Source organism: Muscardinus avellanarius (assembly GCF_963383645.1).
Source record: "Muscardinus avellanarius genome assembly, chromosome: 3".
Lineage (NCBI taxonomy): Eukaryota > Metazoa > Chordata > Mammalia > Rodentia > Gliridae > Muscardinus > Muscardinus avellanarius.
The window spans coordinates 148,243,566-148,260,835 of NC_137788.1; the positions used below are offsets into that span (position 1 = coordinate 148,243,566).

At 56.3% G+C, this 17,270-nt stretch overlaps 1 protein-coding gene across 1 annotated transcript; it reads left to right on the forward strand.

Moving 5' to 3' along the window:
* Window positions 1-620: 620 nt before the first annotated feature.
* Window positions 621-17,089, forward strand: POLG (DNA polymerase gamma, catalytic subunit; the record flags this gene model as incomplete). Its single annotated transcript, XM_080691122.1, has 22 exons — window positions 621-1,216; window positions 3,840-4,035; window positions 5,194-5,358; window positions 5,480-5,626; window positions 5,721-5,800; window positions 6,803-6,985; window positions 7,088-7,242; window positions 7,383-7,509; window positions 8,278-8,502; window positions 9,601-9,721; window positions 9,885-9,971; window positions 10,242-10,349; window positions 10,768-10,928; window positions 11,467-11,520; window positions 11,604-11,721; window positions 12,612-12,747; window positions 12,827-13,073; window positions 14,479-14,601; window positions 14,721-14,889; window positions 15,044-15,252; window positions 16,401-16,561; window positions 17,013-17,089. The coding sequence occupies 22 exons, from the start codon at window positions 621-623 to the stop codon at window positions 17,087-17,089; spliced, it is 3,645 nt and encodes a 1,214-aa protein (XP_080547248.1).
* Between the last annotated feature and the right edge of the window lie 181 nt (window positions 17,090-17,270).

The window sequence follows — 17,270 nt, forward strand, 5'->3', positions numbered from 1 at the left end:
CTGGGCGCGGGTTGGCCGCGGCGCTGGGACCGCAGCAGTCGCTGTCCGCCGAGCGGTGGCCGGGCAGGGCCGCGCGACGCGCGCGCTGTGTCACCGAGCAGCAGCCCTTGGTGGCAGGCCGACCCCTCGCCCCATTGTACAGAGTAGGAAATTGGGGCCTACGGAGCTCGCCCAAGGTCACGCAGCTTGGGAACGCCCGAGCCAGGCCCCGGGCTTGCGTGGTGCTGCCCCGGATCTGCACCCTTCACCTGGGCCACAGCTGCTCCGCGTTGACCGATGGACCTGTTGGGACCTCAGTTTCCTTGGGAGGGCGATTGCTGTTCCCCAGGGTTGTTTGAGGCTCAGCAGAGAATGCACTTAAAGTGCCTGGGACACCGTGAACGTGAGAGGAGCGACGGCTATTAATACAACACATGACGCTTATTAGCAAATAACGCTTTCTATCATCTGTCTTCTTTAGGATTTGTGGGAGGAAAGCAGGCATGGTCAGACTCATTTCACTGACAGGAAAACAGAGACAGGACGTGTCTCCCTCCAAGTTTTTCAACCAGTAAAAGCAGCCAAACTGGAGGCCAAGGGCAGGTGTCCTGACTCCCAGCGGGGGGCCCCCTGCTCCAACCATGAGTCGCCTGCTCTGGAAGAAAGTGGCCGCCGCTACCGTCGGGCAAGGGCTGGTTCCAGCATCAGGACGCTGGGTCTCCAGCTCCGTCCACGTCCCCAGCGACGAGCAGCCTCAAGTGCCATCCTCGGAGGGCGGGCAGCTGCGGCACAACCCCTTGCACATCCAGATGCTCTCCAGAGGGCTGCACGAGCAAATCTTCGGGCACGGAGGGGAGATGCCCGACGAGGCCACCGTGCGCCGCAGCGTCCAGCACCTGCAGAAGCACGGGCTCTGGGGGCAGCCGGCCGCGCCCTTGCCGGACGTGGAGCTGCGCCTGCCGCCGCTCTACGGGGGCAACCTGGACCAGCACTTCCGCCTCCTGGCGCAGAAGCAGAGCTTGCCTTACCTGGAGGCGGCCAACTTGCTCTTGCAGGCCCAGCTGCCCCCCCAGCCCCAGAGCTGGGCCTGGGCGGAGGGCTGGACCCGGTACGGCCCCGAGGGGGAGGCCGTACCCGTGGCCATCCCCGAGGAGCGGGCCCTGGTGTTCGACGTGGAGGTCTGCTTGGCAGAGGGAACTTGCCCCACGTTGGCGGTGGCCATATCCCCCTCGGCCTGGTGAGTAGGGGCTGGGGACAGGGGGCTTTGGCAGTAAAGGGGGACCCAGCTTAAGGGTTCATTAAGTCTCTGGGTGCTCATCTAGGGGCTGCTGGTATGGTAAACTGTAAACAGGCTGAGCCTGGTGGGACAGGCAGTCAGTACCCAAGCAAATGTCAGGTGGTGATAGGGCCATGCAGAGACTCACAGTGTTGTCCTTGAGACCTACTGGGAAACTACTTGAGATTACCATGATTGGGTGCCTGTGCCCCCTCCCCTAAATGGCGTCACGAGAAGTTAGTCTGAAAACACATTTGAGCCGTGTTTCTGTTTGGGCCTGCTGTCAGTTATTTTGGGTAGGAGAAATCTCTCGCTTATGGGACTGTCCTAGGCAGTAAAAGGCACTCAGCATCCCCAGCTTCTCTCACAAATGCCAACCCAAATCTCTGCCAACATTTCCCAGCACCCCCTGGAGGTGGCATGCTCTTGACCATCCCCAGCTAAGAAACATTGCTTCCTTCCCCCAGCCCCCCCAAACAGGTATATCCAATCTCGCTTTTCTTTTTAAATAATTTTCTAAGTGCTACCCAAGTTTCTTTTTCAAACAATGATGGCAGTACTGTTTCTCCCCTTTTTTATTCTTCATTCCAGGATTAAAATACTATTTACAACCTTAATGCTTTCAGGCCTGGCCAGCAAAAAAAAAAAAAAAAAGTTGGCAGTTTCTTTATTCCTATTGGAAGCTACATCTTTGTAAAGAAAGCTGCGAAATGTTATATATGCAGTTGAAAATGGTGAAAGCATGGCTAGATAAGGTAGGCATCGATGGCTGCACAGGCAAACCCAGTGATCACACGCTGATGTAGTCCAGCTGCAATAAGAACCACAGCGCTTACTTTGTAACTCGATGGTCGGAGTAAAGGGGACTACTGGCCATCATTTGAAAAGATGAAGTAGGCTTTGGTGGCCGAAAGAAAATTAGGAAATCAGAAAGACTCATTTTTTGACTGGTTGGTCATTTTTGGTCAGGTTACTTAAAGCCCCTTTTCTTTTCCTCCTCCTACTCTTAACTTCCTCCTTCTCCTTTCCCTTCCTGTCCTTCCCATCCTGCCTGCATTCTCATTCCATTCTTGCCAGGGGCCTGGGGGCATTGCTTGGTTTGTCTGGTGGCAGAAGTCATTGCTGAGGCCTGGCTTCTGGCGGGGCGTCCCTCCTCCTAGCCCGACTGTCTGGGGTGGGGTAGATGGTGCCCCCATAGCGGTCCACCTTTAACCTGGCACGCACTGCCACGTGGCTGTGTAATGTTAAACTTGAACAGAGCCCAGAGGTCCCGGGGACTGGGCAGGGGGAGCTTGAGTAGCTCTGAGCCTTCCACCGGATGCTTCCCAGAGTCTGTTGGTTCAGGGCTTTGCTCGTTGGGCTAGAGGGACATCACTCAGCCCTTGGCATTTATTTGAGAGTCACAGGAAAACTAGTATTAATGGTGTGGCTTCCAACTCATCTTAAATTTACCTAAGGTGTTTGCATTTTGGCTTAACTTTTTCTCATTACAAATAAGTTTATAATAAGGTGGTTCCATGAACAGCTGCGGCCTGGCCTGTGTCTTGGCACCGGTGTTTCTTCTTTTTTAATTAATTGTAACTGAAGCCCTCGTCCTCACCATAGCCTTAAATACTTGACATTCTTTAGCTATCGCTTGTTTTTAAGGGCTTTGACATGCTGAGTTAAAAAGGGAGGGGGCTTTAGCTTGAGTCCCTTGGTGTATTCTCACTATTTGGAGGGAGAGTTAGATTTGGGTAGGTTTAAAATTAGGAACTTCTTTTTCCTAACAGACTAGGTTTGTGTTCGACCTGTTGAAGGGACCCCCTCCTCCCTTCCTCTGCAGCTGAGCTGTCCCATGTGCAGTCTCCTCGCCCAGGAGCAGAGCAGTCTATGGCCTGCACAGGCCTTGCCTGGGGCTCACCTCTGCAGTGGCAGTGGCCACTCCCAGGCCCAGCCTCCGGGTCTGGGGCAGATCAAGCCGCCCGCAGGCCACACTCACCCCCACTATCGCACATGTACATGCATTCTCTCATTCTGTCGCTTTCCCTGGTTTCTCACCGAGGGCCGTTGCTTCTCGAAGGTGCATGATGTGCTCTTTGTCCTTCAGAATTTTTGCAGCCGTCAGATGATTCATCCTGTACGTGCGTGCAGCATTTGGCATATTTTTTTTTCTAACTTGAATTAAAATCTTCACTTCGGATTCTGATTGTCTGTCTCCTTCCTGAGCACTTTGAACACGAGCTGTGTTGTGCTTAAAGACATGAGGGGTTGGCCACATTTATAAAATGCCTCCGAGCCAGGTGCAGATGCAGACGCCGTGGGCCTTCGTGGCCCCGGCCCGTGCCTGCACGTGACACCCAGTGCTCTGTCACTTAGCTTCTTTTATCTGTGGGAGTTTAGATGTGAAGAAGCCATAATCGTTTCCCACAGTGCACGCACACACCTACCCGGCTGACCTCTGTGGGTGAGGATGACCCCTTGGTCGCACTTTCCCCCCAGTTGCTAGCACAGGACCTGGCATGAGGTGGTGGAGGTAGAGAGGGTGGTGTGGAGCGGAAGTTGAATGTCTCCGTGGTAAACCTGCCTATCTCACCTCCCACAGGTATTCCTGGTGCAGCCGGCGGCTGGTGGAAGAGCGTTACTCTTGGACCAGCCAGCTGTCGCCGGCTGACCTCATCCCCCTGGAGGTCCTTGCCAGTGCCAGCAGCTCCGCCCAGCGGGATTGGCAGGAGCAGTTAGTGGTGGGGCACAATGTTTGCTTTGACAGAGCCCATATCAGGGAGCAATACCTGATCCAGGTAAGGGTCTCAGGATCTGGGGTTCTGGGGATGGATAGGCCAGGAGTCCTGAGCCGGCGGCAGGGGACAGCACTGCTTTCCTGGCTGCTGTCTCCGTCCTCTTTGCAGCAGCTTCAAGGGGTCCTGTTGATTAGCTCTGCCTGCTCTCTAGACCTCGCTGTTCTGTCCTCAGGGCAAGTCTGGTACATGTCCTGAACTGTCACAGAGCTATGATGGCCCTTATCTCTGTGTTTTCGAGCTTAGCATGGGTTTTGGAAGCTTTGAACCATTCTGCACGCACATCTTGCCTTAGCCATGGTGGGCAGTATGAGCACCTTAACTTCTCTTTTTTTTTTTTTTTTTTGGTGCTGGGAATTGAACCCAGGGGCATTCTACCTCTGAGTTCCACCCCCTTCCCTGTTTTGTTTTATATTTTGAAAGGGTCTCACTAAGTTGTGGAGGGTCTTGCCAAGTTGCTGAGGCTGGCTGTGAACCTGTGATCCTCCTGTCTCAGCCACTCAAGTACTGGGATCACAAGTGTGCACCACAATACCCAGCTGCACCTTAACCGCTCTAAGTCTCAATCCTTTGTGTAACCCTGTCTCAAAAAGGGCTGAGAGGCTCTGGCTTCAATCTCTAGTGTGGGGCGGGCGTGAGGGGGAGGAAAGACGAGCGCTGACTGACGCTCCTGTAGGAATTTTAGGAGGGTTTTACCAGGACACATGTCAAACACTCAGGACTGTGTCTAGCATGTGGAGACGAGCGTTCTTAACATTTATGAAAAGCGTTTTCCACGTGTCTTCACAGCAGCCCCAGGAGAAAGACAGGGCAGGGAGAGCACCCTGAGCCTGCGGCCGAGGGTCCTCAGGCTTAGACAGCTTTGCTCACTTGGCCAGGGCCACGGAGTGTGTGAGTGACAGGGCTGGGGACAGACCAGCAGCTCTGAAGGTCTTGTTTTGGCCTCTCTGCCAAGTTGCTCAGAGCAGTTGCTGGAGGCAGGGAAGGCGCGGGTGCTGGGATTGAGCCAGGCCTAAACCTTCAAGGGCAGTTGGGCTGTGGCACTGAGGGGCAAGCATGAAGATTCTGTGTCATGTTGGAAGCTGTGTGGGGCGCTGAGGTGGGGCTGGGTCCACACCACTGAAGCGGGGGCTGCAGCCGCCTGTCCACCCCACCCCTCAGGGCTCCCGCATGCGCTTCCTGGACACCATGAGCATGCACATGGCCATCTCAGGGCTGAGCAGCTTCCAGCGCAGTCTGTGGATGGCAGCCAAGCAGGGCAAGCACAAGGCCCGGCACCCCACGCAGCGAGGCCACAAGTCCCCGGGCAAAGCCAATGGCCCCGCGGTGAGCGTGCACAGGGGTGGGGGCGGGGGGCAGGGCAGGGTGCGGGGGATCCCCGTCAGCCTGCCTGTCTGGCCCAAGGCCAAGCTGACCTGCTGCTGTGTCCCTTGCTCTGGTCCCTCAGATTTCATCCTGGGACTGGGTTGACATCAGCAGCGTCAACAACCTGGCAGATGTGCACAGCCTTTATGTGGGGGGGCCTCCCTTAGAGAAGGAGCCCCGAGAACTGTTCGTCAAGGGCAGTATGCAGGATGTGCGCGCGAACTTCCAGGTATGGTGTCGGTGGGAGCCAGGGGATGACTCCGGAGGACTTGGCGGTGGCAGTGGGTGGTTGCCCACCAGTGCCTTCCTGTCCCCTGTGCCAGGACCTGATGCAGTACTGTGCCCGGGACGTGTGGGCTACCTATGAGGTTTTCCAGCAGCAGCTGCCGCTCTTCTTGGAGAGGTGAGGCAGCCTGTGTGAGTTCCTGGGGGCTGCGGGTACTGGTCTCTGGCCCGCTGTCATGTGGGGGTGCTGGCTCTTTCTCAAGCTGGATACCTAGCCTTCCTAGGCTGGAGGAATGAGTCCCGCTGTCCAGTGGTGTCCATGTGCGCCCTGGGCTCTGGGTTTCTACAGAGGCCCAAGGGCTTGGGCTGGCATCTCAAGTCTGTTGTTCCTGTTTATTAAGCACCTTCTGTGTACTCAGATCCTGAGCCATAGGCTTCCTGTCCATCCTGCTGTGTTTATCAGTGAGTCAGTGTTGGGTGTGGTCAGATGGACCTGGCTCAAACTTTGACTGTCCTGTCTTCCTCGTTGACTTTGGGGTAGTTACTTGGTTTCCCTGAACCTCAGAGTTTATGCTGTGAAACACAGAAATTTACCCCCCAAGGGTGAGTTCCATGTGCGGTCATTGATGTTCATGGGTTATTAGGATGGCGCCTGGCAGAGTTGTCACTGCCCACGTGGCAGCCTTTTTATTTTAGTTATCTGTCATTCCCACATTCTTATTTTTTTATTTTTGATTTTTGTGGTACTGGGGTTCCTGGAAACTCTTCTATCTTCCGGGCTACACTTCCAGACCTATTTTTTATATTTTTATTTGGAAACAGGGTCTTCTAAGCCAGCGCGGCTGGCTTTGAACCTGCGCGATCCTCCTGTCTCTGCCTCCCAAGCGCGGGGATTACAAGCGTGCGCCACCACGCCCAGCCCGCATTCTTATTTTTGTGATCTGTCATTCTCACGTCACCCCCGAGAATGTAACTGTCTCCATGTGAACAGGTGAAAGGACCAAGGCTCTGAGTGATGTGATGGAGGGCTAGGGAGTGGCAGAATGGGACTTAAACCCTTGTTTTGACTTCATAGCTGTGCCATGGGGCTGGTCGGGGTGAGCTTGCCAAACTGGCTCATGGACTCAGCAAAACTTCACCTCCTGTGGCCATTTATATCAGCCTGGTGTTTGTCCCCAAGGTGTCCCCACCCAGTGACTCTGGCCGGCATGCTAGAGATGGGTGTCTCCTACCTGCCCATCAACCAGAACTGGGAGCGCTACCTGGCGGAGGCACAAAGCACCTATGAGGAGCTGCAGCGGGAGATGAAGAAGTCGCTCATGGACCTGGCCAACGACGCCTGCCAGCTGCTCTCAGGAGAGAGGTAGCAAGGCCTAGGGCGGGCAGGGTTGAGGCAGGGGACAGGCAGGCTGGAGGCCTGGCTTTGGCTTGGCCTTACCTCTACTGTGTTGGACTGGCTCTGCAGGTACAAAGAGGACCCCTGGCTCTGGGACCTGGAGTGGGACCTGCAGGAGTTTAAGCAGAAGAAGGCAAAGAAGGTGAAGAAGAAGGACCCAGCTGCAGCCAGCGCGCTGCCCGTCGAGGAGGCTGGGGCCCCTGGGGATCCCGCGGATCAGGAAGGTGGGGAGCGTGGGTGGGAGCTGGGACTGGGTGGGCCCCAGGGCCCCTGGCGGGGTTGCTCCAGCCTTCCAGAGATGAGCAGGTGGGGGTAGGTCTTCCCAAGAGTCCCGTGGTCCTCACTGTTCTCCCTGACCCTGCAGACCCTGGCCCCCCCAGCGAGGAGGAGGAGGTTCAGAGAGATGCCACGGCCCGTGCCTGCTTGCAGCAGCTGAAGGGCACCGCGGGGCTCCTCCCCAAGCGGACGCAGCACCTTCCCGGACATCCCGGGTGAGCCTTGCCCTCACTTCCTCAGGGCATCCTTGTCTGGGCTCCAGCATGGAGGCTGCATGTGCGTTGGCCCTGTGTATTCCCGTCTCCCACCCTGCGTGCACGTGCTCACTGCCCCGCTGGCCTTCTGGACTCCCTCAGAACCATGCCTGGGCACTTGCCGGGTACAGCCCACAGCAGCTGCTGGGGCACAGGTGGTGCTGTGCTGATCTGGAGCAAGATGGGGAGCTGTGCCGAGGCAGTTCCAAGTGCCTGGGGAGACCGGGAGGGCTTCCTAGGGAGGTGGCCCTTCCCTGTGCCTCTGAGAGTCGCAGAGATGAGAAAAGGCAGCCAGGTGAACAGCAGGGTGCCCATTCTACTTGCATAACCTGAGAGTGAGCGCCTGGGCACCTCTCTCTGGCAAGCAGCCTGCAAAGGGAGTGAGAGAGGACCTGGTGTGTCTCCAGGGCATCGGGAGGCAGGTCTGCTCCCTGCCTAGAGGGTGTGGTGGGGCTTGGAAGAGCCCAGCTCTGGGGGATGTTGTCGATTCTGAGTCCTGTTTAGCCAGTAGGACTGATACAGGGCCTTTCCTGTGGAGAGACTTGAATTTTAGGGGTTTCCTAGGGGTCTTGACCAAAGCTTCTGAAGGGAGGGGGTGGTACTTGTAGGCCTGGGTCATCAGGAAGCCCGGGCCTTGGAGGGTGGGCGGGGATGGCATGGGGAAGAGGACCACTTTTCCTCTTCCGTCTCTCCCACCACTGACACTGCTTTCTTTCTCGTGGGGCCTAGGTGGTACCGGAAGCTCTGCCCCCGGCTAGATGACCCCGCGTGGGCTCCGGGTCCTAGCCTCCTCAGCCTGCAGATGCGAGTCACACCTAAACTCATGGCGCTGACTTGGGATGGCTTCCCGCTGCACTACTCTGAGCGGCATGGCTGGGGCTACCTGGTGCCCGGGCGGCGCGACAACCTGACTAAGGTGCCAGTGGAGTCTGAAGGGGTGGCCTGCCCCTATAGGTGAGGCTCAGGCCCAGGCTCCTGGAGAAGGGGCTAGAGCCAGGGACCCCTGCCCTTGCTGGAGAAACTGAGGTCAGCGCAGGTTGTGGGAGGAGAGGGTCCAGGAGTCTGGGTTCTAGTTCCCTTCTCCGTGGCTTCCTTGGTTGGCTGACCGGGGCCCAGTGGGGCCTGGCAGTGCCGAGCAGGAGGACCGGGACCTGCAGCTGTCACAGCTGCCTCCCTCTGGAGCAGCGCAGAGGGACGGCACAGGGAAGTGGTGGGAGGGGGCTTGCTCTCTCGTCCTCTCCAGTCTCATCTGAGGCTAACTAGCTACGTGTCAGGCTGCTCACGAGCCCTTTGCTTGCTTGCCTCGTTTGCTTCCCAAGCAGCACCACAAGGTAGGGTGGTTTCTCCACATACTTAGATATTTTTGCAGTGTGGGGATCAAACTCAGGGCTTTGTGCATGTAGCAAGGGCTCGACCACTGAGCTGTATCCCTGTTTTACTTATATTTTTTGTGGTACTAGGGATTGAACCCAGGTGTGTTCTACTGCTCTAGACTCCCAGCCCCGTTTTAATTTGAAGACAGGTTCTTGCTAAGTTGCCAAGGGCCTCTCCACGTTGCTGAGGTCAGCCTGGAACCTGCAATCTTCCTGTCTCAGCCTCCCACATGAGCTTACAGCCATGCCCGACTATATCCCCGCTTTATAATTGATCAGGGCCTAGGAAATTATTTGACCTATTTGCGACCACCAACCTGAACTGTTGCCAGGCAGGAGTGTTGGGGAAGCCATGGCACTTCAGTGGCCTGGCTTGAGGGTCCTGCCCCCACGGCCCTCACACAAAGGGGCTGAGCAGCCCTGCTCCGTGAGCCCGTGCCGGCGGCCCTGACTTGCACAGCTCTCCAGGCAGGAACTTCGACCGTCAGACCAGGCCTCGAACTCCAGCTCGCCACCATTTGGGGCTTGCCACTCATGTCTAAACACTAGGGAAAGTGCTCTTCATTTCTGCCTCGGAGTCAGTTCTGAGGATGGAATGGAGGGGATTGTGAAGGGCTGGCGGTGAGCTGCCTGGCCGGAGCGTGCGCCCCGAGTCAGGCTGCTGCCATTCTCTGCCCAGAGCCATCGAGTGCCTGTACAAGAAGCACTGTCTAGAGCAGGGGAAGCGGCAGCTGCAGCCCCAAGAGGCGGGCCTGGCCGAGGAGCTCCTGCTCACAGATAGCAGCGCCATGTGGCAGACGGTGAGGCGGGCTCTGCACCTGAGTCTGGGTGGGAGGCCTCTGGGATTGCCTTGGAAAGAGCAACCTTCGGTGGCTGGCCCTTGGCTGTCTGAGTACTCTCAGTGCTGGTGGGGTCCAGCTCCTGCAGCCCCGCCTCACTGTCTTGGTTCCCGGGTCCATCCAGGTGGAAGAACTGGGCTTCTTAGACATGGAGGCTGAGGCCAAGATGGAGAACCTGCCTGCTGCAGGGCCGGGTCAGCTCTCACCTCTGGTGAGTGGGGCGCCTGCTCAGGGGTTCTCTGGGGTGGGGGCGCTGGGCAGCAGGGGCGTCCCTTCACCCACACAGTTCTCCCCACCAGGTGCCCCAGATCTTGGGGGGTGGAGCTGCCCTGTACCCCTGTGGCCCACTGTGTTGGGAGATCAAGGAGGAGGCCTGAGACCTCACGGCCTTCCTGTCACTTCCCAGCTCCCTGCTCACAGTTCAGGCCCTTGCTGAATGCAGGTGCTGAACAGGGCCTGACCTAGGTGTGTGGCCCCACAGACTGCTGCTTGCAGCCCCAAGGCCAGCCAGCCTGCTTACCATCATGGCAACGGACCTTACAATGACGTGGACATCCCTGGCTGCTGGTTCTTCAAGCTGCCTCACAAGGTGTGTCCTCCGTGCCGGTCCTGTGGCGTCCTCACTATGCTCCGGGCCCACAGCCGGCCTCCAGAGCCACTCGGACCAGGAGACTGTCCTTGTTGTGAGAATGACAGTAGTAGCAGCAGAGTATGATTCGGGGCAAATATCATCACTCTGAGCTTTTGTTTTTTTCTTGGCAAATTTGGTTGACAAGGGGCACAGAAATAGAACTAAATGTCCTGGGCATGTCAGGTGTCTGGCGCCACATTGCTTCTATTGGTTGACGGCTGTTGGGAGAGGAGCCAGGTTGGCCTGTGCATGTGTGAGATGTGCTCGGAATTACTCTGGAGCCCTTGAAGTTCTGGAATCCGTGGGGAGGAGCCCAGGGGGTGCCCACTGAGGGCTCTGCCACCTCCTCCAGCCCTGCTCCCTTCACCCTCTCCAGGATGGTAATAGCTGTAATGTGGGCAGCCCTTTTGCTAAGGACTTCCTGTCCAAGATGGAGGATGGTACCCTGCAGGCTGGCCCAGGAGGGGCCAGTGGGCCCCGTGCCCTGGAAATAAACAAGATGATTTCTTTTTGGAGGAACGCTCATAAACGTATCAGGTGGGTCACCGCAGGCCCCGGCGTGGGTCTGTAGCCCAGGACTCCTTCCCCTCTCCAGCTGTGACTGAGGCCTGGCTGCACCTGTCCTGGCAAGTCCTGTGCTTTCTCCTGCTTCAGTGTCCCTGTTGGTGGGTAGAATGGTGCTGTAGGGCCTTGACAGCCCCTCCAGCTCTGGCTGACCTTGGGAAGAGGCTGAGGACCCTGGAGGGCTGGTGGCCCAGAAGCTCTGCTGGGGCTGGGGAGCTGGTGCTTGCAGCCTGGGCACAGCAAGTGCATTCAGTTTGGAGGCCACCTTTAAGGGGCTGTGGGTGGGGAGAGGAGGCAGTGGGGCCTCGTTGACACCTTAGGAAGGCCTTGGAAGCCTGGCCGGGAGCATTCTGCACGTGCCTGAGCCAGGGCTACCCTGAGTCAGTTAGGAAGGGGTTGGGGCCAGCCAGCGCGGGGTCACAGCAGCCCTGAAGTTGCGCAGGTGTGGGCTGCGGTGGGATGGGTGGGTCCTGCTCTCTGCTCTGCTGGAGCCTCCACCTGTCTCTTCCAGTTCCCAGATGGTGGTGTGGCTTCCCAGGACGGCTCTGCCCCGTGCCGTGACCAGGTATGGCCTGTTAGGTGGTCGTGGGCTGGATCCCAGGGCTGATGTGAGCTGCTGATACTCGTTGCCCCTCTCACACACCCCAGGCACCCTGACTATGACGAGGAAGGCCGCTATGGGGCCATCCTGCCACAGGTGGTGACTGCCGGCACCATCACGCGCCGGGCCGTGGAGCCCACATGGCTCACTGCCAGCAACGCCCGGGTATGTGTGCTCGTCATCTCTGGCCCTGTTCTAGGCTCTAGAAACCAGGAGCTTGGAGGACCTTTGGGGTTTAAAAGAGCATGTGAGCCGGGCATGGTGGTGCACGCTTGTAATCCCCGCGCTTGGGAGGTGGAGACAGGATAGGGCAGGTTCAAAGCCAGCCGCGCTGGCTTAAGAGACCCTGTTTCCAAATAAAAAAGTACAAAAACAGGTCTGGGAGTGTAGCCCAGAGGTAGAAGGGTTTCCAGGAACCCCAGTACCACCAATAAATAAATAAATAAATAAATAAATAAATAAATAAATGTCTAGTCAGGCCAACACTTCACACCGGGCTTCTATTCTCGCCCCTCAGCAAACACACCCTCAGTGCCTGCTTATGACCAGACGATGCCAGGTGCAGTCATCACAACTGTGGCAGAGTTTAGATGAGGCCATGGGGTGAGGGGCTAGTGTAGGGCCAGCGTAGAATAGGGCTTCTTTAGCTGGGCGTGGTGGTGCACGCTTGTAATCCTAGCATTTGGGAGGCTGAGACAGGAGGATTGCATTCGCAGACAGCCTCTGCTACTTAGTGAGGCCCTTTGCAATTCGGTGAGACCCTGTTTCAAAGTGAATAAAAAATAGGGCTGGGGTGTAGCTCTAAGCTCTAAGGTAGAATGCCCCTGGCTTCCATTCCTAGTATCACCAAAGGAAAAAAAAAAAAGGCTGCTTTACCTGCCAGCCCCGTTGTGAGAGGTAGCCATCTCTGGAACCATGGTTTGGAGCAGTGCAGTCCTGCATTCCCTAGAGCTGTCCCCTCAGGAGAGGCCCCGCGTTTTCTCAGTCAGCTCTGGCTGCTGGAACGGGAGGAGCCTCACTTGGGCCAGCAGCGGGCCTGACCTCTCTTCCCGCAGCCTGACCGCGTGGGCAGCGAGCTGAAAGCCATGGTGCAGGCCCCACCCGGCTACGTCCTCGTGGGTGCCGACGTGGACTCCCAGGAGCTGTGGATCGCGGCCGTCCTCGGGGACGCTCACTTCGCTGGCATGCATGGTGAGTGGGAGCTGCCCTGGGGCTGGGAGCTGGGCGGATGTTTCTGGGCTTCCTCTCTCACTCCTGCCTTGGCCTCCAGGCTGCACAGCCTTTGGGTGGATGACCCTGCAGGGCAGGAAGAGCAGGGGCACTGATCTGCACAGCAAGACAGCTGCCACGGTGGGCATCAGCCGCGAGCACGCCAAAGTCTTCAACTACGGCCGCATCTATGGGGCGGGGCAGCCCTTCGCCGAGCGCCTCCTGATGCAGTTCAACCACAGGCTCACGCGGCAGGAGGCCACCGAGAAGGCCCAGCAGATGTATGCCGCCACCAAGGGCCTCCGCCGGTGAGGCCCCTCTGCCCCGCGTCAGCACCCGGTGCCTCAGGCCTGCTTTGCTGCTCCGGCTCACCTCCCCCTGCCTGTCACCCGAGCTCTTTCCCTCCAGACCTCTGTGACCTAGCTCAGGATGGCGTCTTTGGAGTTGTGGCAGGCAGCTGGCTAACAGTGTAAAGTAGTTGTTCTCCTAGGGGTGAAGCTGCACTTTACCACGTGGTAGTGTGCGCCCAGGCTGTGGCTGCGCAGCAGGTAGCAGTGTGGGGTGTTCGACTCAAGCCTGTAGAGCGAGAGCAGGCAGGGAGGAGGCGAGTTTGCAGAGCACCGTGTGGACTCATTTTCTTCTTTTTTTCTTTTTGTGGTGCTGGGAATTGAACCCAGGGGCATTCTACCTCTGAGCCACACCCCCAGCCCTATTTTTTTTTAATTATTTATTTTTGAAATAGGGTCTAAGTTGCAGAGGGCTTCACTAAGCTGAGGCGGGTCTTGAACCTGTGATCCTCCTATCTCAGCCCAAGTCCTGGGACTACAGGCATGTGCCATCATGCGCGGCGAGTGTAGGCTCATCCTGACAAAGGAGAAACTGACCAGGTTTCTAGGGCATTTGTTTCTTCTGATGGTTCTGTGTACCCTGTGCTTAGGGTGCTAGCAGGCTCCTTGGAGGGTTCCTCGGGTGTGAGGGAGAAGTGGAGGTATGTTTAGGTACAGTGTACACGCGCCCTTGTTTAACTTGCTGACCTGTGGGAACCCGTTCCTCACACAAGATTGAAAGCTGAGCAGCGGTGTAATGGCGGCTGTGTCCGGGGAGCCGAGTACCGTCGGAGCGTGTGCCTTGCGGTTGGCCGGGGTGCTGGTGGAGGCAGGTTGGGTCTTAGCAGTGGCGACCTTTGAGGGCATCAGAGCTTGGGACCCCAGGGCCAGATGGAGGAGAGCGCCTAGTGCTGTTCCTTGAAGCAGGTGTTATGGCTCTGGAGTGTTCAGGGACAAGCCTGGCAGCCTGCAGGTTGTGTTGAGGTTGAAGTCTGGACGGAGGGCAGCCAGGCTGTGCTGTCCTCCAGACGCCTTCTCCCCTTCAGGGAGCAGCCCATTTTCACCCCACTGTGGGTCTGGAGTTTCAGACCCTTGTGCCTCTTGAACTGATACAAGGTCTCTGTGGATGGTTGGGGAGTTCAGACTCGGGCACTAGGGCAGTAAGACAGCCGCTCTCATATTGGCATCTGTCCTTTATTGGGCTGTCTGTGGTATCGTGCAGGCTTTGCAGCTACAGGTGGTGGGCTGCACGACCCTGGCAAGTCACGGCTCCTTTCTAAGCCTCTCGGGGAGAGGCATGAGCCCAGGGTGCTTTTGGAAATTGAGCCAGGTGGGTGTGAGGCGGAGGAGGCACTCCCGTGGGAATGACGTGGTGATACTACTCCAGGTATCGGCTTTCAGAAGAGGGAGAGTGGCTGGTGAGACAGTTGGACCTTGCTGTGGACCAGACTGAGGACGGTTGGGTTTCCCTGCAGGATCTGCGCAAGATCCAGAGAGAAGCTTCCAGAAAGTGAGGACTTGCGTTCAGGATGGAGGGGTGTGGGCTGGCCCCGCAACAGCTGGCATGCTTTGGGTTCTGGCTCTGAGATGCTGAAAGACAAGCCTACTTTCCTTTGTCTGGTGCCCCAGGTCCCGCTGGAAGAAGTGGGAGTTGGTTGCTGAGCGAGCGTGGATGGGGGGCACAGAGTCCGAGATGTTCAATAAGCTGGAGAGCATCGCCATGTCGGACACGCCGCGCACCCCGGTGCTGGGCTGCCGCATCAGCCGAGCCCTGGAGCCCTCGGTCGTCCAAGGGGAGGTACCTTGGAGCGGGGAGGGGCACCGGGCTCCCCATGGGCCTTACCAACCTGGCAGATGGGGCCAGAGTGGCCTTTGTGCTGGGGCTCTGGACCACCCTTCTTCAAGCTATCTGGTGTAGCAGAGCCCCTCACCTGCCCACCCGTCCTTCCTAGTTCATGACCAGTCGTGTGAACTGGGTGGTACAGAGCTCTGCTGTGGACTACTTACACCTCATGCTGGTGGCCATGAAGTGGCTGTTTGAGGAGTTTGCCATTGACGGGCGCTTCTGCATCAGCATCCACGACGAGGTTCGCTACCTGGTGCGGGAGGAGGACCGCTACCGGGCAGCGCTAGCCCTGCAGATCACCAACCTCCTGACCAGGTATGTGAGCGGCGCCGTGCCTGCCTGGCCTGGCCACGTGCTCCTGATGTAGGCTTGGGGTGAGGATCCCTTGGGCCCAGCTGAGCAGTTTCAAGTTTTTATCAACTTAGAAATGAATATTGTAGCTTTTCTAATTTAAAAAATATGGACCTCAACTTTTTGTGTGTGTGGTACTAGAGATTGAACCCAGTGCTATTCTACTTCTGAGCTATACCCCCAGCCCTATTTTATTTTGAAATAGGATCTAAGTTGTGGAGGGCCTCATACAGTTGCCAGGAATGGCTGCAAACTTGCAATCTTCCTGTCTCAGCCTGCCAAATAATAGGATTACAAGTGCATGCCACCATGCCTGGCAGGCCTCAACTTTTTTAAAAAAATTGTTGGGCTAGAAGTATCATATCCCAAGATTAAATCACTGAGGTGGTGCTGAGGTTAGGGGTTGTTCCACAGCATGGGTCCCACTTCCCCTAGGAACATACTTCTGTTTTGAAAAATCAAATGACAAGTCTTTGCTCAATTCATAGGAAAGTGAGACATTTTCCTTTTACCAATAAATGTTTAAATGCCAAGAGAAAGCACTGCAAATGGGAAAACTCTAATATTAGTCACTTAAGAAAACTTATTTTTGGTGGTTGAGTATTGAACCCTAGGGCATTCTACCTCTTAGCTACATCCTCAGCCTTTTTAAGTTTTTGTTTTAAACAGGGTCTCGCTAGGTCACTGAGAATCTCATTGCATTGCTGAGTCTGGCCTCAAACCTGTGATCCTTCTGTCTCAGCCTCCCAAGTACTGGGATTACAGGTGTGCACCACCAGGCCTGATGGCTCATATTTTACATATGAAGGTATATTTTCTTGTAGTCACACTACTAAGTTTTTAATGAATAAATGGTATTACCATTCTGTGTTGAACCAGTCTGAGAACCATGATCTATCCTGATTACTGGGTAAATAACTTTACAACACTCCACGTTGTCACTATTGCCCACTTACTTCTCAGACTCTAGCCCAATAACTTAAAAGCAATTTTTCATACCAGTGAAGTGCTCCAAACTGGAAAACGCTGGAGTCCGCACTCACATCTTAGTACCCCAGCGGGAGCTGCGGCTGCCGAGCGGACGTGGCTGAGGGAGACCGCATCTCTTGCAGGTGCATGTTTGCCTACAAGCTGGGTCTGAATGACTTGCCCCAGTCAGTCGCCTTTTTCAGCACAGTTGATGTTGACCAGTGCCTCAGGAAAGAAGTGACCATGGATTGTAGAACCCCTTCCAACCCGGCCGGTCTGGAACTGCGGTACGGGATTCCCCAGGGTGAGTGCCACACACATCTGTTCCTCGTGCGCACACTGTGAGGTGCCACAAAGTGGTCTTGAGAGCCAGGAAGAAATCCAGGCAGCTTGGGCTCCAGGGAAGAAACCCACTCGGTCCACAGTGAGTGTGAGGCGCAAGTCACGGGGCTCTTTCTAGAATGTGGTTCATGGTAAGTTAAGAGAAACACCAGAGACTCAAGTATCCATTTCTACCCTTGTCATCAACCAGACCAGACCTACTGTATAAAGTCAAAGCACATTCTTAGGTCAAACAAGTAAATCAGTTTAATTTCTATTTAAAAGTATTGAACAAAATCGTATTACACAAAATAGAAAGTGACGCTCCCTGTAACATTGCTGTTCCTGACAGCTGCCAACCCTTCCCCCACTCTCCTTTCCGCTTCTGTGCTATTTGTCTTGGAGCATCCTGACCAGTTTGCCGTGTCTTTCAGGAGAAGCGCTGGACATTTACCAGATAATCGAACTCACCAAAGGCTCCTTGGAAAAACGAAGCCAGTGTGGGCCGTAGCTCTGCCGGGGAGGCTCTGTACTTGCTCCCGTGGAGCTTCAGGGTGGCGCAGGCTCCCAAACTCAGGCTTTCTGCTGTGCTTTCTGCAAAAGGGCTGCCTAAGGCTGGCCACTCTCAGGAGCAGGACCTGCCAAGAAGACTCCAGGTGACAGTGCAGTTGAGTTCAGTGGACTCAAGACCC